Source organism: Saccopteryx leptura, chromosome 1 (assembly GCF_036850995.1).
Source record: "Saccopteryx leptura isolate mSacLep1 chromosome 1, mSacLep1_pri_phased_curated, whole genome shotgun sequence".
Taxonomy (NCBI): Eukaryota; Metazoa; Chordata; class Mammalia; order Chiroptera; family Emballonuridae; genus Saccopteryx; species Saccopteryx leptura.
The window spans coordinates 287,588,580-287,614,005 of NC_089503.1; the positions used below are offsets into that span (position 1 = coordinate 287,588,580).

Below are 25,426 nucleotides of genomic sequence, written 5' to 3' on the forward strand. Positions count from 1 at the left end.
CAAATTGCTTCATTTCCTAAACTCCCAGAGAAATTCAACATTTCGAGCTTATTGTCTTCAGAAAAGAAGGATAGGGACTCTAGCCACCTCTGTGTCCCTGGCCCAATGTCTGGCACATCGAATGGGCTCCATAATGCCCACTGAATGAGCGCTCTCCGGCGGGCTGGCAGTGCCTGGCCGCACCACAGGTGTACCAGGTCAGAAAGAAAGTGCTGGCTACCACCTGCCAGCGCGGATGTATGAAAACAAACCGGAACTATGTGCAAGGACACCGGCGGTCAGTGGGAGAGGAGTCCAGTGAGGGTGCAGAAAGGGGGTCGTCCATTTCTGACATGACGTGGGACACAGAGCCTGGCACCGCAGAAGTAAGTGTTTCAGCCGGGCAGGGAGAGGGTGCCGGAGAAAGACCTGCCAGGCGGACCCAGGGCAGGGACAGGGACCACACACAGGCCTGGACTGAATGAAATCTTTATGTTTACAACCCGTAAACCAGGGAACCTCGAGTAAAACTGCACGGAGGCATCAAGGACACAGAGCAGCTTAAGAGATTTCTGCCCTTCTCTCCATATTTTCACTCCACAAGCTAAACTAGATAATATATACTCTCAATTTAAAAAAATCTAAAGAAAATAAAAATAATTTCCAAGGCAGAGTTATGTAAAGAAGTCCTAATAAAACCATTGCAACTGCAGTTATCAGGATCAGTGCGGTTCATGTTGCAAAGGGAGCTGCATCCAGGAGGGGGGGAGGCAGGGCGGAGGCCGGTGGACAGCGTCACATCCCCTTCCACCAGCTTCGAGCCCCAGCGCGTCATCTGAATGGTTCGAAATGTCCTCGGAACTGGTGGTGCCCGCCGTCCCCGTGCACGCCAGCCTGGAGGCGGGAGGAGCGGCGCCCCAGCGCGTCATCTGACTGGTTCGAAATGTCCTCGGAACTGGTGGTGCCCGCCGTCCCCGCGCACGCAAGCCTGGAGGCGGGAGGAGCGGCGCTACAGCTGGAGCTCGCGCTCTGGTTTCATGCTGAAGGGCTCCAGCCGCTCGCCCTCGGGCAGCATGCTGTTGAGCCTCTCCATCAGGGGCACGGTCTGGTCTATGCCCATCTGGATGCGGCGGAGGATGGCGGACATTTCGTTGACTTTCTGGATCTGCTCTGCATATTTTGCGTACCTTTTCTGGCGCTCTTGCATGAAGCTAAAGAGAGTTTCTACAGAAAGATCCATCTAGAAAGAAAAGAAATGAGATGCATTAATCTATTCAAATAGGGCCCCTCAAGAGTGTCAGGTGATCTGCACAGGTTGGGTGGAAACTGGCTCTATGGGACACACTGGGGGATTAAAAACACCCTTCATGAACAGAACTTTATCAACTGTGGCCCCAGAACTGTCTTTAGAGGAAGACTAAGAGATAACCGTCTCCTGCTCCTCATAAGAACCAGCACAGGCCCTGGCCGGTTGGCTCAGTGGTAGAGCGTCGGCCTGGCGTGCAGAAGTCCCGGGTTCGATTCCCAGCCAGGGCACACAGGAGAAGCACCCATCTGTTTCTCCACCCCTCCCCCTCTCCTTCCTCTCTGTCTCTCTCTTCCCCTCCCGCAGCGAGGCTCCATTGGAGCAAAGATGGCCTGGGCGCTGGGGATGGCTCCTTGGCCTCTGCCCCAGGCGCTAGAGTGGCTCTGGTCGCAACAGCGATGCCCCAGAGGAGCAGAGCATCGCCCCCTGGTGGGCAGAGCGTTGCCCCCTGGTGGGCGTGCCGGGTGGATCCCGGTCGGGCGCATGCGGGAGTCTGTCTGTCTCTCCCCGTTTCCAGCTTCAGAAAAAAAAAAAAAAAGAACCAGCACAGCTTGTCGCACAGCCTGCTCCAGAATTCAGCACCTCAGGTGGTCACATTTCTCTGGGCAGGGGCATTCCCTTCCCCTCAATCTCCACACAACACTCGACAGCATCTCGGGTGCTTATCTGAAATGGCCTCTAATGTGCTAACCTATCACCTCTAAGGCCCCTGGCAGTCAGCCCGTCCCCGATATACCGGATCGGACCGTTGTTACAAGCATCTTAGCGGGGCATTTGTCAAATGGCATACACTTCCCTCCACACTCCACACTCCCCTCCACCTTGTGTAACGCGGCCAGACCCTCAGTTCAGAAGCCACATCATGTCTCACGCTCAGGTGAGAATATATCATTCAAGCATGTGTGTCTTTTCAGAGTTAATTCCATAACAGTCCATGAAAGAAAAAGACCACAGAAGACGAAACTTCAGGATGAGTGACCTCCAAGGTCTCAGGACAAAAGAATCAAGACTAGACCCAGATCTCCTCTGCCCAGCACCTTCCTTTTACTCTTCCTTTCCTAATCAGGACAGTGGACCTTTAGTTGGTACATGGCTTGGCATTAAAGAACATCAAAGTACATGATGGAAAAGTCACTGCCTTTTAAATCTTTTCCCATTCTTTCTGATTGCTGCAAGAAAGTCTCAATTTGGTACAAGTAAGACTTTAAAGTCTTACCTGGAAGGATATGATTGGTGATATCTGTTCCTCACGTCCTGGGCTCTTGAGAAAACGCTGTCCCTGGTCCCTAGTCCCTACTCCCGGTCTCCGTATGTGTCCCTGGTCCCTAGTCCCTACTCCCGGTCTCCGTATGTGTCCCTGAACCCCAGCACAGACCTACCCTAGCAGTAAAGTCAGTATCTAATGCATTTCTGCATCTTACTATTTTGACAATCTGGGACCTATCTTTACTCACCTTTCCTATTTCTATTTTTGGCACAAAGATTCTAGAAGCATAAATATAATATACATAGTCAACACACATCTTGGGGGGCAGGTGGGTTTTTTTGGGGTTTTTTTTGCATTTTTTTCCAAAGTGAGAAGCAGGGGTGGGGCTAGGGGAGGGGAGGCAGGCAGACAGATTCTTGCATGCGCCTGACTGGGATCCACTCGGCATGCCCACCAGAGGGCAATACTCTGCCCATCTGGGGCATTGCTCTGCTGCAGTTGGAGCCATTCTAGTGCCTGAGGCGGAGGCCATGGAGCCGTCCTCAGCGCCCTGGCCAACTTTGCTCCAGTGGAGCCTTGGCTGCGGGAGGGGAAGAGAGAGATAGAGAGGAAGGAGAGGGGGAGGGGTGGAAAGCAGATGGGCGCTTCTCCTGTGTGCCCTGGCTGGGAATCAAACCCGAGACTCCCGCACGCCAGGGAAGATACTCTACCACTTAAGCTAACTGGCCAGGGCCTTTTTGGCAGTTTCTTTTTTATTTTATTTTTTTTTAGAGAGGAAAGAGAGGAAGAGAGAGAGAGAGAGAGAGAGGGAGAGAGAGAAGGTGGGAGCAGGAAGCATTAACTCCCATATGTGCCTTGACCAGGTAAGCCCAGGGTTTAGAACTGGCGATCTCAGCGTTTTAGGTTGATGCTTTATCCACTGCGCCACCACAGGTCAGGCCTCAACACACATTTATTGAGTACACTAGGGTGCACCATGCAAGGTCCTAGGGAGGTAGATACTGGGAAATAAACTATACACATCCACACAGCCTACTGTGTACGTTAATATGACTTTTCTTTTCCACTTCTTTGTTAAATAACTTTACTCTTCCAGGAAACTCAGGCCCAGAAAGAGAAATGTTGTAAATAACCTTGTTTCAAGAACTTCCAGAAACACCATTGTAAAATTTAAAAAAAAAAAAAAAGGCCCTGGCCGGTTGGCTCAGCGGTAGAGCGTCGGCCTAGCGTGCGGAGGACCCGGGTTCGATTCCCGGCCAGGGCACACAGGAGAAGCGCCCATTTGCTTCTCCACCCCTCCGCCGCACTTTCCTCTCTGTCTCTCTCTTCCCCTCCCGCAGCCAAGGCTCCATTGGAGCAAAGATGGCCCGGGCGCTGGGGATGGCTCTGTGGCCTCTGCCCCAGGCGCTAGAGTGGCTCTGGTCGCAATATGGCGACGCCCAGGATGGGCAGAGCATCGCCCCCTGGTGGGCAGAGCGTCGCCCCATGGTGGGCGTGCCGGGTGGATCCCGGTCGGGCGCATGCGGGAGTCTGTCTGACTGTCTCTCCCCGTTTCCAGCTTCAGAAAAATGAAAAAAAAAAAAAACAAACAAACAAAAAAAAAGATTAGATTTTCCAATACAGAGAATGACTTTCTTCTCCACAACTCTTGCCTCGATAGCCCTGCTCTGCTGTGACCGCATGACTGTGTTTCTAGTCAGTGGAGTGTACACGTGCAAGTGTTGCAGCAGCCGCTAGCTGGCACACACTGCCCTCCCCCTCTCTGTCCCTTCCCTCACTCTGCTATTGCTGCCATGTGGATGCAGCCCATTTAGACCACAGGAATAACTAAGGTCCAATCATTGGCTGGGCAGAGCAGTAAGCTAGAGAAGTCTGGGTCCATGAGGACTCTTGTGGCTGAGAGCAGTACCAAGCATGGAAGAGAAGAAATTTCCATTCTGTATAGGGCACTATAATTTTGGGTCTCTGTAACACCAGTTGAATTTCATTTTTTCACTGATAGAAATGAGTAAGATTAAAGTCCCTGCCGTCAAGGAACTAAATATTTACTCTCAAACTCATACTTCAAACCTTGTCCTATATATTTACATCTTGTTTTTCATGAGAGTACATTTCAAAGGACAAGTGAAAAAGGAGGTGAGATTATTTATGGGTGTGTCTGCAGGCCTTACTAACATCAGCTCTCCACAGAATGCACTCAACTGTGTTCCAAGCAGCCTCTATGGATGGGGCAACCTGTGTGCTCCCTGGTCAATCCACTCCCAGAAATGGTCCAAAACGTTAGCTGATCAAAGCCAACAATGTACAAAAGGGAGTATTTCCTAACCAAGTGAGGGTTATCTCAAGGATGCATGCTTTTGCGGCATATGAAAATCAAAGTAATCTGCCATTTCAACAGAATAAAGGTTAAAAATCATATAATCTATTTTAATAGATGCAGAAAAAGCATTCAACAAATACAATTATGAAAAATGTCAGCAAACTAGGAACAGAAGAACACAGTCGACCTGCTAAAGGGTGTCTGTAAGAAAGCTACGCTAAGGGCAGTCCTGGTGAAAGACACTCCCCCCTGGGATCAGGAACAAGGAAGGGAAGCTCTCTCACGTCTGCTCAACAGGGCACTCGCCAGCACAACTAACCCACAAAAGGAAATGAAAAGGATAGAAACTGGAAAGGAATAAAAAAAAAGGCCTTTATCTCAAGATGACATGATAGTTCATTTAGAAAATCTTAATTAAGGAATCTACCAAAAACTAATAAAACAAGTGAATTTTGCAAGGTTTCAAGATACACGATCAATTTACAATAATCAACTGTGTTTCTATATACTTGCAATGAACAACTAAACAATGGAATAAAAAAATACTATTTAGAATTACATCAACAACATGAAATACATAGGGAAAAATTCAACACAATTTGTACAATACCTGTATACTAATATTACAAAACCCTGCTGTGAAAAATTAAAGGATATCTCAAAAATGGAGAAGTATACCATGTTCACAAATTGGGAGATTCAATACCATTAGGATGTCAATTGTTGCCAAAATAATTTATTTTGGCAATCTGAATCAAAATTCTAGAAGGCATTTTTTTTGTAGGGATTTGATAAGCTGATTCTAAGCATGTAGACTGGTCAAAAGAAATTTGAAAAAGAACATTGTTTGAAGATTTGTAGTACTTGATATCAAGACTTACTGTAAGCCATGGTAGTCAAAATAGTGTAGTATTAGTATAGAGACAGACATATAGATCAATGAAACTGAACAGAATGCAGAAGTACATTTGAACATTGATTTTTTTTTTTTTTTACAAAGGCTCCAAGGTAATTATATGACGAAAAGAAAGTTTTTCAGCTGTTACTGCTAGAATAAATAGATATGTATGCAGGGAAAAAAAACAAAACCAAACCTGGGCCCCTACCTACACCTCACCCAAAACACAAAAATTAACATGAAATGGATCACAGAGCTAAAATGATAAAACTTCTAGAAGAGCCTGACCAGGCGGTGCCACAGTGGATAGAGCATCCAACTGGGATGCGGAAAGACCCAAGTTCGAGACCCTGGGGTTGCCAGCTTGAGCACGGGCTCATCTGGCTTGAGCAAAAAGCTCACTGGCATGGACCCAATGTCACTGGTTCGAGCGGGGGTTACTCAGTCTGCTGAAGGCCCGCGGTCATGGCACATATGAGAAAGCAATCAATGAACAACTACGATGTTGCAACCAAAGACTGATGATTGATGCTTCTCATCTCTCTCCTTCCTGTCTGTCTGTCTATATCTGACTCTCTCTCTGTCCCTGTAAAAAAAGAAAAAAAAAAGTCTAGAAGAAAACATTAGGGAAAAGCCTTTATTATCTTGGGGTAGGCACGGATATTGTAGTTCAAAAAACACTAACCATCAAAAAAAAGAAATCATTAAATTCATCTTCATCAAAACTTTAAACTTCTCTTTCAAAGATACCATTAAGAAAATGATACAACAGGCCACAGATTAAGAGACAATATTCATTATACATATATTTGATAATAGATATATCCAGAATAATATATAAAGAACTCTTACAACTCAGTATTAAGAAAAAAATCTAAATTTGGGATCCTTTCAAGAGAACTGCCCTGGAGCCTGTGTCACTAAAACATTAACTGAATTTCTAAGGGAAAAAAAACTACCTTTTAAGATCTTTTTTTTAAATTTTATTATTTTTTATAGAGACAGAGTGAGTCAGAGAGAGGGATAGACAGGGACCGACAGGAACGGAGGGAGATAAGAAGCATCAATCATTAGTTTTTCATTGCACCTTAGTTGTTCATTGATTGCTTTCTCATATGTGCCTTGACCGTGGGCCTTCAGCAGACCGAGTAACCCCTTGCTGGAGCCAGCGACCTTGGGTTCAAGCTGGTGGGCCTTTGCTCAAACCAGATGAGCCCGCGCTCAAGCTGGCGACCTCGGGGTCTCGAACCTGGGTCCTCGGCATCCCAGTCCGACGCTCTATCCACCGCGCCACCGCCTGGCCAAGCACCTTTTAAGATCTTTAAAAAGGAAAATCAAGATCCCTTCCAGGAAGGTGAGCTTCCAACTGATCAGTTGAACATCAACTGAGTAGGGAGAGGGGCCAGTGAAGAGCCCAGCAGTGGGCGAGGAGACAGCCAGGGAGAGGGACTGAGCCTCTTGGAACAAAGGACCCAAGGAAGTACCAGTGAAACTTGTCTGAAGATTGTATCCAAGGGTGCTGTTAAGTAAACTGGACTACCAATCAGGAAAAAATAAAAAAAGTAGCTGGATGTTAACCAGACATTGTCTGAATAGAATATCCTTGCTGAAGGCCTGACACAGTATGGAAGGGACAAAATTCTGGTCAGTTCTCACACCCCTTGGAGGGTCCTAGAGGCTTCCAGCTCATGACCAAGGTCATCCCGAGTCCAATCCTTTGTCTCCGGATACTTACTGCTGTCAGATGAAAAGCGGCTGTCCATGAAACCAAACCCACACAGTGTGCACACCCAACCTCAGCCGGGACCTGTTTCACGGATGCTCCCATCGGGACTGAGTGGCAGAATAGGACTCCACTGCTTCCAAACCCACTGGCTTAAATTCTCAATAGTTCACATTCCAAGGCCTGTCTGAAGGAATGGGCTCCTCTCAGAAGAGGAGAGGGCTTCTAGAGAAGCAACAGAATAATTAGTGTGAGGCTGAAGAGCCACCGCAGCTTTAAGACCAGGTAATACACAGCTTGCAGATGAAGACACGAGTGTCAGACAGGAGTGGATCAAAATGTTGGCTCTGCATATGATTGATTACCTGTGACCTTGAACCAGTTACTTAACCTCTTTGAGCCTCAGCTTCTTCACCCTTAAATTGGGTATAATAATATTACCTATTTCACAGGGCTGATTTGAGGATGACAGTAACACACACAAAACACCCACAAGAGCCCCAGAAAAAAAAAAGCTTCACAGATTATGAAGTTTACATAAACTGAAACAGATACCATGTCTAGAAACCTCTTTTACGTGAAACATGGAAAAGCAAGGTAAGAAATTTAGTACAGAAGGGCAGGAAAAAAGGGGTGACATTTTGAGGTATCCAAACAGCACGACATGGCTTTGTTGTGAGGAGGGGAGCTCGTTGTTATGACTCACTTCTGCACTGAACACCTTCAAGGCTTTCCCAATCACTCAGATGACAGACAGTTCACCATTGTGTGTTTCTGCTGACATGTTTTATTTTTGTTCTAAATTTCTGCCTACTTACAACAGAATCACATTACTCATCCCAAAGGTTCCTGACAGAAACATTTCACACTATGTAATAGTAAAATCATTATTTGCCTACAGGTCCTTCCTTTGGTCTATGTGTTCAGCCATGAGAATGAGTAACGATTACCACTGTTCCGTGTTACCCAGCATGGTAAAGTAAAACTATATAAGTTTACATGCATGTATTTTTTTTTCAAAAAATATTCTGAAAGCAGACAGAAGAGCTTTAGTGAGTATCTTCTTCAATAAGCTTAAAAAATTTGTTAAATAAAATGTTCTGATAAAGTAAGCGTTAATGCTGGTTTGGGACAGGTGGGTCATCCTGTGGAAGATGTCTAAATTCTTGATGTGATTTCTCTTTCAAAGTATAGGTAATCTTTTCAAAATAGGGATACATATTACAAGGGCCCATAACTTTAAGTTAGAAAGGACGTGGACTTGGGGATTCAGAGATCACAGAATGTGCCCAGGGTCACACCGCCAGCGCCTGCAGTGAAGCCAGAATTTAAACCCATGATCTTCTGCCTAATCTTCCCTATCTACAGAGCTAATTCAAGTGTCAATTCATGTCCCTGAAATACATATCCTGCTGAGCAATGTGTGTAATACTCTTCAAAATCCTTAACAGATGAATTTAAATGGCAAGTTTTACAGTTTTCAAGTGTAGTGAAAGAATACTTTTGTTTCTAATCTAACCAAGATTGATTATTTTGTAGCAAAAAATAACAAATTATCAGAGAACTTGTCCATTTATAAAAACAAAAACTGAGAGGAGACCAAAGGGATAAACTATCTATCAGCAGATAAACTTGAATGACATTTTCACTGGCAAGTCAGCTTGTACACTTGGTACTCTGACCTTTCAGTTGTACAAGCATCTCACGGTCCCTGACTTCCCCGAAGGGCTTAGAACACAGAATTTTAGGGCAGCAAGCCTGAGAGAACATGCAATCCCAGCCCCTCACTTGACTTGACTACTCCAGAGTGGTTAAGCAGTTTGCCTATGTCTACACAGCTGATGCTGCCAGACCCAGGTCTGGACTCCACATCTCCTGAGTCCAAAGGCCACCACATGACATTACTGTCAACTGTCCCAAGCAACTAAGTCAGCCAGTGACATTTCCTTTTGCATAGTTAGTTCTACCTCATCAGATGAATTATAACTGTGTGTGAAAACTGTCATCTAAAACAAAGTTTTTCAATACACCATTTCTGGCCATAAGGAAAGCAAAAATCTACAGTTAATTTCTGTCAAAATCAAACGACAAGGACAAAACAAACAAACATCTCTATGTCCATGAGGAATAAAGCCTGCTCAGGTGGACCTAAATCTACAAACATGAGGCTATCACTCAAAATTGTGCAGTGTCTGCTTCCTTCTGGAATTACATAAGCCTTCTCTAGCTCCTTATTGGTCTGCCATTTCCTGTTGCTCAACCTCAAACAATGGGCAGACTGTCGCCAGTGTTTTCATTAGTTACAATACCGACTGAATGCATGGATTACCACATAGTGGACATTTTGAAGTGACCCAGTTTTCCTTTGTTCAAACAATGTATCTAAATGTCTCAGTAAAGGAACAAATTTTATTTGGGTCTTACAGAGAGATACTAGGACCTGAGGAATTTGAATTGCATCACTTTGTTCCAATTATTTTATCACTTGCCTCTTATGCCTTTTACCCTTGGCAATTATGTCTAGGTGGGAGAGTGGGAAAGAAATCTCAAAACCTTTAAGCACTTCCCAAAGCTAAATATGTTAGCAGGCAGATTACCCTCCCTCCCTCCCTCCTTCCCTCCCTCCCTTCCTCCCTCCAGAAAAGGGCTGGAGAGTGACATGGAAAGGCGGAAAGGCGCAAATCAGGAAAAGAAAAGATCAGGGGAAACAAAAGCTCAGGGCAGAAATCGCACTCCTGCCTCTCCCTTCAGAGAGCTTTCCCTGCTTCTGTGAAGACACAGCTCAGGCACTCAGGCACACTGACACCTCAGGAGATCTTCTGTCTCCTTGAAAAGTCTCTGTTCTGCGCTCTCTCTAATTAAAGACCTCCTCTCTGCTTTCCTTCTTTAGAGGGATGGGAGGGGGCAAGTACACTCTTTGGCTCCCCTGACTGTGCCTCTCTGTCTACCTTCATTACTACCATATCCATATCCTCAGGGATCATGGTAAAAGGCCCCTTTCACAAAAAGGTGATCAAGGGGGAGTATGGAAGTTAGCCTCAAAGTAGGTAGAGCTGGCATTTTAAAGATGGAACTGTGGGGTCTTCAGAGTTATTTTTAAAAGTGTGGTTGCAGCCTGACCGGGCGGTGGCGCAGTGGATAGAGCGTCGGGCTAGGATGAGGAAGACCCAGGTTCGAGACCCTGAGGTCGCCAGCTTGAACGAGGGCTCATCTGGCTTGAGCAAAAGCTCACCAGCTTGAGCCCAAGGTTGCTGGCTTTGCTCAGTCTGCTAAAGGCCCGTGGTCAAGGCACGTATGAGAAAGCAATCAATGAACAATTAATGTGTTGCAATGCACAACGAAAAACTAATGATTGATGCTTCTTATCTCTCTGTCCCTGTCTATCCCTCTCTCTGACTCTCTCTCTGTCTCTGTAAAAAAAAAAAAAAAAAAAGTGTGGTTGCATCCTATAAGAATTGCTTTTGAAACACAAAGTTGTAAAAGACCTATTCTTATCTCAGGGAGTCAAAAAGTCCTGCTTTTTCACTTACTGGTAAAAGCTTAAGGGTTTTCTTAATATCACTGGGTTTTCACGGATGGGAACACTTAAAACAAGTGAAATTTACCACGGGAACTTGCACCAGCTGTTCTTAATCTCTAAGTTGGGTAGAGATTTTAGTATAACCCTGGGCACACATATAGACTACACTTACCAGCCTCCTTTATAGTTGGCCATGAGATTGCGTACTAGGCACAGTGATGTACAATACTACAGGTACTAAAGCTAAGAGCCTGCCTTCTGTGCTATTCCATCTCTTTCTCCTTCTGGCGACTGGATGCTATCACCATGTGGTCTTTGGGGATGACAGAACCGCAGGTGGGAGAAGCCTGAGTCCCGAAGTCAGTGGAGGAGAGTCACCTAGTAACCAGAAACATCCACTTGGAACATGAGCAAGAAATAGACTTCTGTTGTGTTTGAGCCATTACACATCTCTGAGTCTACTTCGAGTTGCAGTCTGGCCTACCCCCCGATACAACTCTCATAACCTTTATTTTCTCTAATAGAATAAGAAAGTTTATATGAAATAACTGAAGAATATATTAAATTATTAATTTACAAACATTTATTAAATGTTACTTTGTACCAGACATTGTTCTCAGCATTGCAGCAATGTTCAGATTTGCTAAAAATTCCTTGCTTGTCCTCACTGAAAGAGATACAGGACAGGGGATATCTTTTCCTCACCCTACTCTGGTTCTATAACGTATGTGCCCTTAACACTGCTTACCATCTGGCTTACGGATAACAGTGACTCTGCCCTTCCTCAGAGGCAGAGGCAGAGGCAGCTACACGGAGCTTCTACCGGTGCCCACTGTAGCCAACTGGGAGTGAGCTGGGGGAGGAGGAGCAGGGCTCTAGCACCTGGCACGTGTGGCCAGTACTGGGGAAGCTGGCAGAGCCAGCTGTCTAGGGGCACATCCAGGGCAGACAAACGGGGGGAAATGGGGCCGCTGTTCACACATACTCATATGTCAGTATCCAGAATCTGAATGGAGTTAAATCTCAGAGCAGTCAAATAACTGGGCTTTGCTCATGCCTCGCCAAAAAACACAAGCCTACGTTTCCAAAAGGCAAGTAATAAACTTGATTGGGCCCTCTTCCAGGATTTCTGCCGTTTGGCAGCGCAGTGCTAGTGTAAGGAAGTGTGGGGCCGGGCCGAAGGAAGTGGTGTGCAGCCGACCTTGCAGCCCGGTGAGCCAGGAAGAAGCCCAGTCCCCCATCTCTACTTCCTGCCACCCAAGGGACCAGCTGCATTTCTTACCAAAAAGAAAGGCTGCCCAAGGGACAAGGGGGGCACTATAATTATATTGTAAGGGCTCAAACTGAAATTTACACCAGAGTCACTTGTAAGATAGAAAGGGAACATGCCTGACCAGGCGGTGGCGTGGTGGATAAAGCGTCGGACTGGAATGCGGAGGACCCAGGTTCGAGACCCCGGGGTTACCAGTTTGAGCGTGGGCTCATCTGGTTATCTGGTTTGAGCAAAAGCTCAGCAGCTTGGACCCAAGGTTGCTGGCTCGAGCAAGGGGTTACTTGGTCTGCTGTAGCCCCACGGTTAAGGCACATATGAGAAAGTAATCAATGAACAACTAAGGTGTCGCAACGAAAAACTAATGATTGATGCTTCTCATCTCTCTCCGTTCCTGTCTGTCTGTCCCTATCTATCCCTCTCTCTGACTCTCTCTCTGTCTCTGTAAAAAAAAAAAAAAAAAAAAAAAAAAAAAGGAACACACAATTTTCTTGAAATGCCTTACCCTCAGTATTTCAGCAAGAAGCCCAATATCTCAATGCTCTTACCTCTTACCAAAATTTTTAGTTTTCATTAAACACTCCCAATCCATTTTATAACTAAAGGTCAAACAAGCAGCAACCAATGCCAGGATATGTTTAAAGGCAGCAACAGGAATCTAACGATGTTGTCATTTAAAGGAGATTCACAGCTTGAGATGATAGGCAAAGAGTAACAGCCTCACCTGGCCAGTTGTCCCCAAGAGTCAGGCTTTTTTAAGGGGATCAGAATGAATGGTAATGCCAATTCAGACACTGATTCTCTGTGGAACACTGTGAGCAATGGATTTCACTTTGATCACTCTCCCCAAGTCTCACGGGAGGAAACATGGTACAGGAAGTCCTGTCAAACCCTTGGAAAATGGCTCCAGCGAGGTCTTGAATATTACAGTACTGTCAAAAGAAAGAACCCCTGCGTAGCTCTGCGTGCAGACCTTTGAAGGTCATGCCTTAAACACTAGTTAGCCCTGGCCGGTTGGCTCAATGGTAGAGCGTCGGCCTGGCGTGCAGGAGTCCCGGGTTCGATTCCCGGCCAGGGCACACAGGAGAAGCACCCATCTGCTTCTCCACCCCTCCCCCTCTCCTTCCTCTCTGTCTCTCTCTTCCCCTCCCACAGCCGAGGTTCCATTGGAGCAAAGATAGCCCGGGCGCTGAGGATGGCTCCATGGCCTCTGCCTCAGGTGCTAGAATGGCTCTGAATGCAACAGAGCGACGCCCCAGAGGGGCAGAGCATCGCACCCTGGTGGGCATGCCGGGTGGATCCCGGTCGGGCGCATGTGGGAGTCTGTCTGACTGCCTCCCCATTTCCAGCTTAGGAAAAATGAAAAAACAAAACAAAACAAAAAACCACACCAGTTAAATGCCTACTGCTTTAAAAGGAGTAACTAAAATTGAAATGAAAGATTTCAAAGTAGGAGACATAAGTAGTATGGTAAAGCAGGAAAGAGGACTGGGCTCAGGAAGACCCATCTAATAATCATTTCAATCATTAACTAAGAGAAAAAACCTGAGACATATCCCAAATAAACTCCAATGACCTTGGTTTCTTTATTTTTACAATGAAAGATCTAAATTAGAGAAATTTGAGGTCTCTTTATAATCTTGTGTAATCATATGGCTTTCTAAGGATTGCAGCTCTTTCTCCCTGTTCATCTGAACCTCCTTTTATGGTCAGGAGCCGCCACTGTGGCCATTCACATGCAGGTTCCCATAGGATTCAGGCAGATTGTAGAGAAATGGCGGAGTAAGATCGGTGGATAATGGGGGAACTTTGGCTGGGACCGCCCACAACCAAGCATGCCAAAAGAAACTTCCCAGGAGCCCTTTGGAAAAGAGCAACTGTACGTCAGCCAGTGAGATTTATTTCCCCATGTCATATTAACTCGACCACCCTAGGGACCCTTTAAATATCTCTCACAAGGGTCACCCCTTGCAACTCCTCTGGTCTCTGTCCCCCGGGACCAGAGGACCTCGTCGGGCAGGATGCGCGCTGTACTCAATAAAGCCTTTTATTATTCCACACTTTGTGGCTCTGGCCCCTTCCTTCCTTCTCAGTGGGGAAAAATACCTTACATTTTGGTGCCGAAAACCTGGAAGGAGTTTGAAGTCCGCAAGGACCGTTCCTCTCCCCGTCCCCTCCGAGAAAGAACCAGGATCTCCGACCTTCCACCCACTTTGGCGCACTGTGTGGTAAGTCCCCTGCCTCCGGCCTTCCCCTCAGTTCTTTCCACTGAGACTCCCTGTTCAAAACCGCAGCTGCGTCAGGGACCTCTTTCCGTCCAAGTACTTGTGCCCATGGAGACGTCCCGAGCACATCCACTTTACCTTATCTGTTCGTGGCCAGAGCTTGAGTTTTGGGACGCCAATACTCATCTCTGACCACTCCGAGGACTGAGGGCGGCCATGGGGGCACAGGAATCTCCCTCCCTAAAGAAGAAGAAACTGTTCTTCTCCACTGTGGCCAGGTCACAGAACCCACTGAATTAGCCTCCTGAAGGGGCTTTCGGTTTTAACACCCTCACCAGTTTAACTATCGCCAAAAGAGCTGGGAACTGATTGGAGATCTCTTACATTCACGGCTTCTAGTTATTCATACACCCGTCCTTAATCTCTGTGCCGTCTGTTCCACCACACAGGCCTTTTTCTGGCCAGAGAAACCTCTGCTCCTGATCTTTCCTTCTCTGCGGACTCCCAACTCTCTCCCCCTCCTGCCTGACCCCCAGGGGCACCCCTCTCTCGGGACTTCTCTCTGGTCCCTCTGCGGGCCTCTTTCACTCAGATCTCTTCCCTCCAAGAGCCCCCTCCCCTCCCTTGGCAAAATCCTGTTTCTTATTCACCACTACCACCTCTCTTTCTCCTCCCCTGCTGGCCAGGGGCCCCTCCCTTCTCCACTGTGTTCTTAAACTCCTCCTCTGTCAGGCCATTCTCAGCCTGTCATTGGCTCTTACACTGGTTTGCAGGACTCCAAGGCCCAACCCCAATTTTCTTGCAAGAAGTTCTGGCCCTGTTCTGCCTCTGGCTCCAGTGTTTCCAGCTGGATCTGGGTGCCAGGCTCCTCACGAGCCCTCCTCCTCTTATTCTCAACCCCCCCAAAACCCTATCTGGGACCTGTGAACACGGCATTTAAAGTTTTTAATGGTCCCAACTAGTAGAAACAGGACAAGGCTGTTCGCCAGGCCCGCATGCAGCAGAAGGTAACTCTCCAAACCCAGACTCTTGTGGCAGCCCTGAGGCCCGCAGAGCAACAGAGGCAAGACACAGGAAGTGCCCGACCCAAGTCCAAGCCACAAAGAGGAATCCCACTAGCAGCTTGCTTTAAGTGTGGCAAGCAGGGTCACTGGTCCCAGCAGGGCCCCTGCCTGCAGCTGCCCACTGAGCACTGCCCTAACTGCAAGCAACCGGTCACTGGCGGAGCAATTGCCCCTTTGGGCAACAGGCTTTTCCTCAACGTCTCTACATGGAGGACAAGCCACCCCAATGGGAGGCCAATCCAGCCAGGTGGGCCCATCGCTCAAACTCCTGGGACTGACACCCTGGACTTGGAGACCCTCATCAGCCTCACCCAAACCCAGGTAATGCTACAAAAACAGGTAAGTCCATCTTATTTCTTGTGGACACGGGGGCTACCTTCTCTGTTTTGCCATCACACTCTGGACCTCTAATTCCCTCACAGGTCTCAGTTATGGGAATGGATGGGACCCTTTCCTTTCCCCTTTCTATGCTACTCCTGACATGCAGTTTTGCCTCAAGCTTGCCTCCATACAGGACCACTGGCAGTCGGAACTACTGGATCCTACCCATCTCCAGCTCACCAAAAGGCTGAACCCTGCAAATCCCCCTATTACTCTTCTTGTTTTTAAATCCTTACAGAACTGCATCCGCGAAGTTTCTCCAGTCACGGCCAAACAGATGTTTCTCCTGACACCCCACAAAACCACCACCGGCCAATCTCCCCTCCCCACGATGGCCCTAATCAGCAGGAAGTAGCCAGACGAATAAATGGCGCCCCTATTCTATTTAACACAAAAGGTCAGAATGTAAGGTAGGTGGATAATGGGAGAACTTTGGCTAGGACCGCCCACAACCAAGCGCACCAAAAGAAACTTCCCAGAAGCCCTTTGGAAAAGAGCGACCGTCCGTCAGCCAGTGAGATTTCACCACATCATATTAACTCAACCACCCTAGGGACCTTTTAAATATCTCTCACACGGGTCACCCCTTGCAACTCCTCTGGTCTCTGTCCCCCGGGACCAGAGGGCCTCGTCGGGCAGGATGCACGCTGTACTCAATAAAGCCTTTTATTATTTCACACTTCGTGGCTCCGGCCCCTTCCTTCTTTCTCTGTGGGGAAAAATACCTTACAGGCGGAGTCAGAGGATGGTGGGCCATTCTGTTTATTGGTGTCTCACCAAGACAGACAAGACACAAGAGAAGACAAGGGAAAAGCAGAAAACCTGCTTTTGCTATGTAGGGCAAGGGATCAGGGAGGCCCCTGCAATGGTGATAGCAAGAACAGAGAGAGCAAGCTCCTGGTCTGCCTACTTTATAGTATAGAAATCAAAACCTTTAATCCAGCCTGACCTGTGGTGACTCAGTGGATAAAGCGTCTACCTGGAAACGCTGAGGTTGCCAGTTCAAAACCCTGGGCTTGCCTGGTCAAGGCACATATGGGAGTTGATGCTTCCTGCTCCTCCCCCTTCTCTCTCTCTCTCTCTCTCTCTCTCTCTCTAATGAATAAATAAAAAAAATCTTTAACAAAAAAAACTTTAATCCAATAATCCAATATACAAAAAAGAAAGTCTCTGATACAAAGTCACTTATCTGAGGCATAATGGGATTCCTCATGAGAATGAACCACCCTACACCATGCAATCAGTCTATTGTGGGGAAAAGCTTAGTTTTTTTTTTTTTTTTTTTCCTGAAGCTGGAAACGGGGAGGCAGGCAGACAGACTCCCGTATGCGCCCGACCGGGATCCACCTGGCACGCCCACCAGGGGGCGATGCTCTGCCCATCTGGGGCGTTGCTCTGTCACGACCAGAGCCACTCTAGCACCTGGGGCAGAGGCCAAGGAGCCATCCCCAGCACCCGGGCCATCTTTTGCTCCAATGGAGCCTCGGCTGCGGGAGGGGAAGAGAGAGACAGAGAGGAAGGAGAGGGGGAGGGGTGGAGAAGCAGATGGGCGCTTCTCCTGTGTGCCCTGGCCGGGAATCGAACCCGGGACTTCCACACGCCAGGCCGACACTCTACCACTGAGCCAACTGGCCAGGGCCAAAAGCTTAGTCTTAAAACTAAGCCTTAGGCTATAATGACCTGGCCTGCTTACAGCCTGTCCCCCACACCCAATACAAACTATAAGTGAGCAAACATATATATCATATTTACAAGCTTATTTGGCCAACATTCCACCCCTTTTGCTCGCTTCACAATCTAAACCACAGGTATCTTCCATGATGGTCACTGTGCAAGGAGTGGGGTACATTGCATAAACAGAAACAGTACCAACTACAGCAATAGAATTAATAAATCAAAAGCTATGGGCGAAATGACAGAGCTGTCAGCGGCACCAAGAGAGGCAAATCTTTTCCCTTTGGTAGAATACAGGCCAGAGTTTTGTCTGCAGACAGCACCGTAGCTGGTACCAGAGGCCACCCTGAGCAGGCATACCAAACCTTATTGGCCAATACACCAGCATCTGCTGGTTCTATGTGTAGTAAAATAGGAGAACTCATTTGTAAAGCCAGTAACCACAGCCACCATCACAGCTGCCTGGCCCATGCAGGTTCGCACTGGATTTGGACAGACGGTAATGAAACAACGGAGCCAAGAACTGGTGGGCCATCATCTTTAATCCTAGCTATTACCCAGTGAGCAAGTAAAAACACACACTGGGCTCTAAAACCCACTCATTCAGTGCTCACAAATCTACTGACTTATCCGAGTTTCCTAGAATCAAAGATTTCTAACCTCACTAGCCTTATTCACCTCTGTTCCCCATCTCCTTCCTTCTCCTTGCACAACTCTGCACAAACTGGCTTCTCACTTAGCACTCCACCATCTTGGCTGCTTCTCCTGGCCTCCTCCATGTGGCCTCTCTCTGCTCTCCTCTCTGCTCTCTCCTCTAATGATAATCTCAGGAACCGAGAGAGAGCAAGCTTCCGGCCTGCCCCACTTTATAGTGTAGATTAAAAACCTTTAATCCAATATACAAATAGGGAAGTCTCTAATACAAAGTCACTTTCTGAGGCATGATGGGATTGTACCACCCCACATCATAAAGGGTGGGAAAGGCTTAATTCCAAAACCAAGCCCCAGGCTACAAGGATCCTGCCTGCCCACAGCCCGCCCCAAAACACATTAATATCACGTGGGCGATGAGCTTCCATGTGGGCAGCGCCATCTTTAACAAAGTGAGCATAATATATTTTATCTGCCCAACATCACTATCGGCCATAAAGAAATTACAAGGTGCCCTTCATAATGCTGACCCCTGAGCACTCAAGGGATAATACACTTCTACCTTAGGTGGCCAGGTGCTGGCCGCCAATTCAGATGGGCGGCCTGTACAGTTCAGGGCCAAGTCCATCAAAGCTGTTGGCCTTTAAGAAGGACTGTTGGGCAGGCAAGAGCATGTTGCCCTGCTATCCAAAACCTGGCTTGAGTAAAACGTCCTTGGTGTGTATCTGCAACTGAATGGGGGCAGCTACCCAATGCAGGAGGGCCTCTACTGGAGCTGGGCTCCCCCGTCAAGGTCTCTCATTCAAAATCCGGAGTATGTCCATAAGTGGCATGTCCATCCAGTAAGGGAGCTGGTACCCCCTTCCTGTTGCAGTCCCTGCTTTAAGAGTCCATTATACCGCTCAATGTTAGCAGCAGCCTGGGGGTGGTAGGGAACATGGTACTTCTAGTCCACTCCTAGCTCTTGAGCCCATTGCCTCACCGTTGAACCAGTGAAGTGGGTACCACTGTCACTTTCAAGGACCAGCGGTCGCCCATATGCAGCACTCAGGCGGTCCAGAGCCTGTATGACTGCCCTCTGGTCAGGGTTACAGGCGGGGTAAGCAGCAAGCAGCCCGGTGGCAGTATCTACACAAGTGACTGCATACTGGTACCCTCTGACTTTGGTAAGGGTCCAATGATGTCTATCTGCCACCATGTCAGTGGAACATGGCCCCTCCAGATCTGTCCAGGTGACACCAGTGGTCTCCGAGGGTGTTCCTTGGAACATACTGCACATTGCTCACAGGCTGCAAGTACCTCTGCATAGGACACAGGCAAGTTCCATGCCTTAACCGTAGCCCACATAGTTTTCTGTCCCACATGGAGCAGGCACCGGTGGAGCCACTGCGCCACACCACCTGCAGGTGCAGTCTCCAACCATCGCACCCTTGCCAATGTATCTGCCTCATCATTCCCAGGATGGGATAGAGGGGCATGCCCCATGACATGATATACTGTCACCTGCTTTTTTTTTTTTTTTCTTTTTTTTCTTTTTTTTTTTTTCTTTCATTTTTCTGAAGCTGGAAACAGGGAGAGACAGACAGACTCCCGCATGCGCCCGACCGGGATCCACCCGGCACGCCCACCAGGGGGCGACGCTCTGCCCACCAGGGGGCGATGCTCTGCCCATCCTGGGCGTCGCCATATTGCGACCAGAGCCACTCTAGCGCCTGGGGCAGAGGCCACAGAGCCATCCCCAGCGCCCGGGCCATCTTTTGCTCCAATGGAGCCTTGGCTGCGGGAGGGGAAGAGAGAGACAGAGAGGAAAGCGCGGCGGAGGGGTGGAGAAGCAAATGGGCGCTTCTCCTGTGTGCCCTGGCCGGGAATCGAACCCGGGTCCTCCGCATGCTAGGCCGACGCTCTACCGCTGAGCCAACCAGCCAGGGCTTTACTGTCACCTGCTTTTGGTGTCCTATTTCCCATAAGTCCTGCCACATGGCCTGACCCCATAGTGGACGGTGCATTACCATCCACTGGTTAATGTGCCAAGTAGCAATCCAAAGGGTCAGTCCACGATAGACAGCCCAACTGTCAGTACAGATCACCAGAGGTGAAGGTTCATTATGGGCAACTAGCCAAACAGCTCTTAATTCTGCCCATTGGCTGCTTTGGCCTGTACCTGTGTCCATCCAAATAGTCTCAGTGGCTGGATGGAAGGCGATAGCCATCCATTTGGCAGGTTGGCCCCTGCTGGAACCATCAGTATACCAGGCATCCTCGGGGATGGGCACCCACCCCTCCTGGTAGGGACTGACTTCAGGTTCTGCCTCCTGAGCCCCAGCTGCACCTGACTCTAAGGTCGCATAGGTGACTGAACCCAAGACTTCCTGCAGTTCTGCTCTCAACAGGCTGGTGCTAAGAGCACAGCGTTGTTGCAGGTAGGCACCCTACATGGCCAGGGTAGACATGTGGGCCATACCACTACGTGGGTTGGTCGCCCAATCTCTCACCCATCCTGCAATAGGATATGTTGTCTTGACTGTACCTGGTGTTGTGGTTGTAATACTCTCAGTTGCCAGGAGGGCAGCACACAGCTGCCAGCTGCTTCTCCACTAATGAGTAACAGACTTCAGCACCTTTCCACAATTGGGACCAAAATCCAATAGGTTGCCGTAAGTGCTCTGTCCGCTGCCACAAGCCCCATCCAAACCCCTCCGAGGTTACATGAACATCCAGCTCACAGAGCCTGGTAGGATCAAACACATTCAAGGCCTGTGCCACCTTGACAGCACTCTTAGTTGCTGCAAATGAACCTTGCGCCTGAATGTGATGCATGTCCCCGCAATACTGCCTTCACAACCCTGATCCACAGCCGGAACTCCCCGGCTGTAGTTTCCAACCACAGTCCTTGCAAGACATCTACCCCCAAAATATATTCAGGAATAGGAGATACATATACCTTATATGGCTTAGGAGGCAGTCTTTCTACCCCCAATGGAATAGTTATTGGCTTCACTTGAACAGTTTGGCCCCCATAACCGTCAATGGCCACTGGGGTCCCAGCAAACCGCTCTGGATTCCCATAGAGGGAACATTCTACACCTGTATCCACCAAGGTCAACACCCGTTGTACACTGGAAGGGAACCAATGGATAGCCAGTTCCACGTGTGGCCTCCGGTCCCCGCCCATCCCCGTTAGATGGGTCCCTCGGCCCTTTTCCTATTCAAACTGGTACAATGGGTCTTGGGAGTTCTTCTCTCTCTCGGCCATCTCTATCATATAATCTTGTAAGCAAGCTGCCCCGCGCACCAAACATTTTATTGGTAGCTGCTGGGGCCTTTCGTCTCAGTGGCTGAAAATTCTGTTCTGGTTTAAGCTGTCGCCAAAGCTCCAAAAGAACTGGCCATCCAATTTCCCCTTATCTGCTCCAGCCGCAATCAAGTCTACCCACATCTGTGTTCAGGTAAACTTTATAGGTCCGTTTCCCTTGTTGGGGGGGGGGGGGAGCAACATAGGCAGCAGCCCTCACTGCTTTATGATCCCCACATAAAGCATGGGGCCTCCAGCAAGCGGCCTCCAGCTCTCCCAAATCTGCTACCATCTGTGTAACTGCATTGATGGGCTGCCCCACATAGGGACCCTAGATAGCCACAAGTAACCTCAAAAAAGCTGATGGAGCCTGACCTGTGGTGGCGCAGTGGATAAAGCATTGACCTGGAAATGCTGAGGTCCCTGGTTCAAAACCCTGGGCTTGTGGTGGCGCAGTGGATAAAGCATTGACCTGGAAATGCTGAGGTCCCTGGTTCAAAACCCTGGTCAAGGCACATATGGGAGTTGATGCTTCCAGCTCCTCCCCTCCTTCTCTCTGTCTCTCCCTCTCCTCTCTAAAGTGGATAAAAAAAAAAAAAAAGCTGACGGGGCGGACAAATTCCCTCATTATTGCCGTAAACACTTCCTCGTCTGGCCCACGGGACCCAAGGTTGAAAACACCATTCTTCATACCTAGTTCCCAAAGGACCTTTACTAACTCACTGTAGCACTGCCACCGACTCATTGCCCCTGGAAATTCTCCAGCATTCTGCCAGACCATACGAATGGCGGCCATCACCCATTCTAATAGGGTATGGTCTCCTGGGTTGCCATGGCAGTTCTGAAGACGCTTCTCAAGGAGGAGTGTGTGGTAATGGCGGCCAATTTCTCCATCTCTATTCCAGAGAGCATGATACCATCCACCCCTATGTCCCATAATCGTAGTAACCAGGTGTAAAGCCAGGAACCACCATCGTGGCCATTCACATGCAGGTTCGCATTAGATTTGGACAGATAGTAATGAAACAACAGAGCCAAGAACTGGTGGGCCATAACCTTTAATCCTAGCTTGCACCAGTGGGCAAGTAAAAACACACACTGGGCTCCAAAACCCACTTATTCAGTGCTCACAAAGCTACTGACTTATCCGAGTTTCCTAGAATCAAAGGTTTCTAACCTCACCTGTCTCATTCACCTCTGTTCCCCATCTCCTCTCTGCACAAACTGGCTTCTCCCTCAGCACTCCACCATCTTGGCTGCTTCTCCTGGCCTACTCCACGTGGCCCTTCTCTGCTCTCATCCCTGCTCTCTCCTCTAACGCTAATCTCAGGAACCAAGAGAGAGCAAGCTCCTGGTCTGTCCCCATTTTATAGTGTAGGTTCAAAACCTTTAATCCAATATACAAACAAGGAAGTCTCTGATACAAAGTCACTTATCTGAGGCATAATGGGATTCCTCATGAGAGTGCACCACCCCACATCAAAAAGGGTGAGAAAGGCTTAGTCCTAAAACCAAGCCCCAGGTTACAAAGATTCTGCCTGCCCACAGCCCGCCCTCAACACACATTAATATAATCACACTCATCCCAAGAAGAAGGGCCCTAATATCACCTGGGCGATGGGCTTCCACGTGGGCAGCACCATCTTTAACAAAGTGAGCATAATATATTTTATCTGCCCAATATCAGGCTACCAGGGATTCAGTAGGTTTCTGCCTAAATTGTGCCCCCAACTCCATCAGCTCTGCCTGGGTATAGGGCCGGACCACAGAGTGTTCCATTGCTGGGTTTTTACCTTCTTGGCGACCACTGGTCAGGCTCTGAGTGTGCGTATGGCAGCTTCAGCCTGAGCCTTCTCATCCTCAGAAGAAGAGTTGCAAACGCCTGCTCCCACTGACTCAAAGCCAATCCACTGGCACAGATGCTGCTGCTCCTTTGGTGACCGTTTAGGCTCCTGTGGCTGCTGGCTTTTGGCCAGAAGCTGAGACTCGAGCTCTTGAATCCGCAGTTGTTTCTCCAACAACTGCCGGTGAACACGTTCAACTTCCAGGGTAAACTGCAACTCGTGAACCCATAATTCCTTCTCCAGTGCTCGCTCCAATTCCAGCCTTTTCTGCCGTTCGATTTGCAATTCGTACCGAAGCTTTTGACCTCGAGCAGCTTCTCACACAGAACTCCTGGTTTCCCCTTGAGTAAAAAAACACGCAGCCCACGGCCCCTACAAGGACAGCAATGGGGAGCCAGAGCAGCAACCAGTACTCTACCCCACCCTTCAAGGGTGGCAACCCTATACTGATCTCTGAATCCTGCCACAAACTACACCAGTTGTAAGGCCAGGAGCCGCTATGTGGCCATTCACATGCACGTTCCCATTGGATTTGGGGAAACAATAAAGAAATGGCGGAGTCGGAGGATGGTGGGCCATTCTGTTTATTGGTGTCTCACCAAAACAGGCAAGACACAAGAGGAGACAAGGAAAAAGCAGAAAACCTGCTTTTCCCATGAAGGGCAAGGGATCAGGGAGGCCCCTTCAATGGTGATAGCAGGAACAGAGAGAGAGCAAGCTCCTGGTTTGCCCACTTTATAGTATAGAAATCAAAACCTTTAATCCAATATACAAACAAGGAAGTCTCTGATACAAAGTCACTTATCTGAGGCATAATGGGATTCCTGATGAGAGTGCACCACCTTACATCATGCAATAGTCAAGGGTGTGGGGAAAAGCTTAGTCTTAAAACTAAGTCTTAGGCTATAAGGATGCTGCTTGCTTACAGCCTGTCCCCCACACCCAATACAAACTATAAGCGAGCAAACATATATATCATATTTACAAACTTATTTGACCAACACTCCCCTTTACTACTTCCATTAGTTTATGCTAAAATAGCCTGCTTATCAACACACCTAAGAATGAAAAACACCGTGACTACCAGAATCATATCATGAATTTCATTTCAAGGCCTTTAAGCAAGCACATAATAAACCTAGTGGCTTTATCTTGGTGAGAAGGTGTTCTCATTTGTTTGCATGCGGATAGCAACTAGAGTAGAGCAGAAACATGATCTAGGTCAGGGACAAGAACTGCTTGCTCCAGATGTCTCAACCATGTGTTCTTGGGGCTGTGTACTTGCCCCCAGTCCTCTTTCCTCCAACTCCCCCACCCTGGGGAAAGCACCCACATGAGGAGGATACATGTTCCTTTACCTTTCGCTTAACCCAAACTTCAATGGCAGATGTGTCCTAAAACTGAAAATGTCTGCCTGTCAACTTGAATCCTTAAGTAGAAATGATGAGATATCATAGAAAATCACCAAAATAATAAGTGACAGATCCACAGCCTCGAAGCCCAGGACTAATTTGCTGCCATCCAGTCTCACATTTCTCATGATTCATGTTTCCTAGGCACCAGTTTATTATTCACAGGGCAGAATAAACAGTTAAATTCACTACAAAAATTCCAAAAAACCACATATGCATGGTATGAAAGGAATCATGCAGGGTGTGAAGGAAACCAGAGTAGGCCAATTATTTAGTTCTTTATGTCATTTAGGTATTGAGGGTATTATATTTAAAATGAGCCAATATTTGTGGGCTGGTATCAAGAAACTTGGTATGGTCCAGTTTGAGGCAATAAGGTTAGGTTTTTCTCTTTCAGTCATTATTAGTATTATTTATTTATTTATTCATTTTAGAGAAGAGAGACAGAGAGAGAGAGAGAGAAGGGTAGAGGAGCAGGAACCATCAATTCCCACATTCGCTCCGACCGGGCAAGCCCAGGGTTTTGACCCAGCGACCCCAGCATTCCAGGTCGACACCTGATCCAGTGCACCACCACAGGACAAGCCCATTATTAGTATTTGAAACAAAACAATAATAAGTGCTAATACTCCAGTGTTTACTATATAGCAGACACGGTCC

At 47.9% G+C, this 25,426-nt stretch overlaps 1 protein-coding gene across 2 annotated transcripts in view; it reads right to left on the reverse strand.

Annotated features, from left to right (window-relative positions):
* Positions 1–454: 454 nt before the first annotated feature.
* Positions 455–25,426, reverse strand: part of BORCS5 (BLOC-1 related complex subunit 5) — a 90,608-nt gene continuing 65,636 nt past the window's right edge. For both annotated transcript variants that reach the window (XM_066361155.1, XM_066361154.1), the window contains exon 4: positions 455–1,219. In XM_066361155.1, coding sequence (XP_066217252.1) covers positions 989–1,219 — 231 coding nt within the window. In that variant the 3' untranslated portion in view covers positions 455–988. The remainder of the gene's footprint in view (positions 1,220–25,426) is intronic.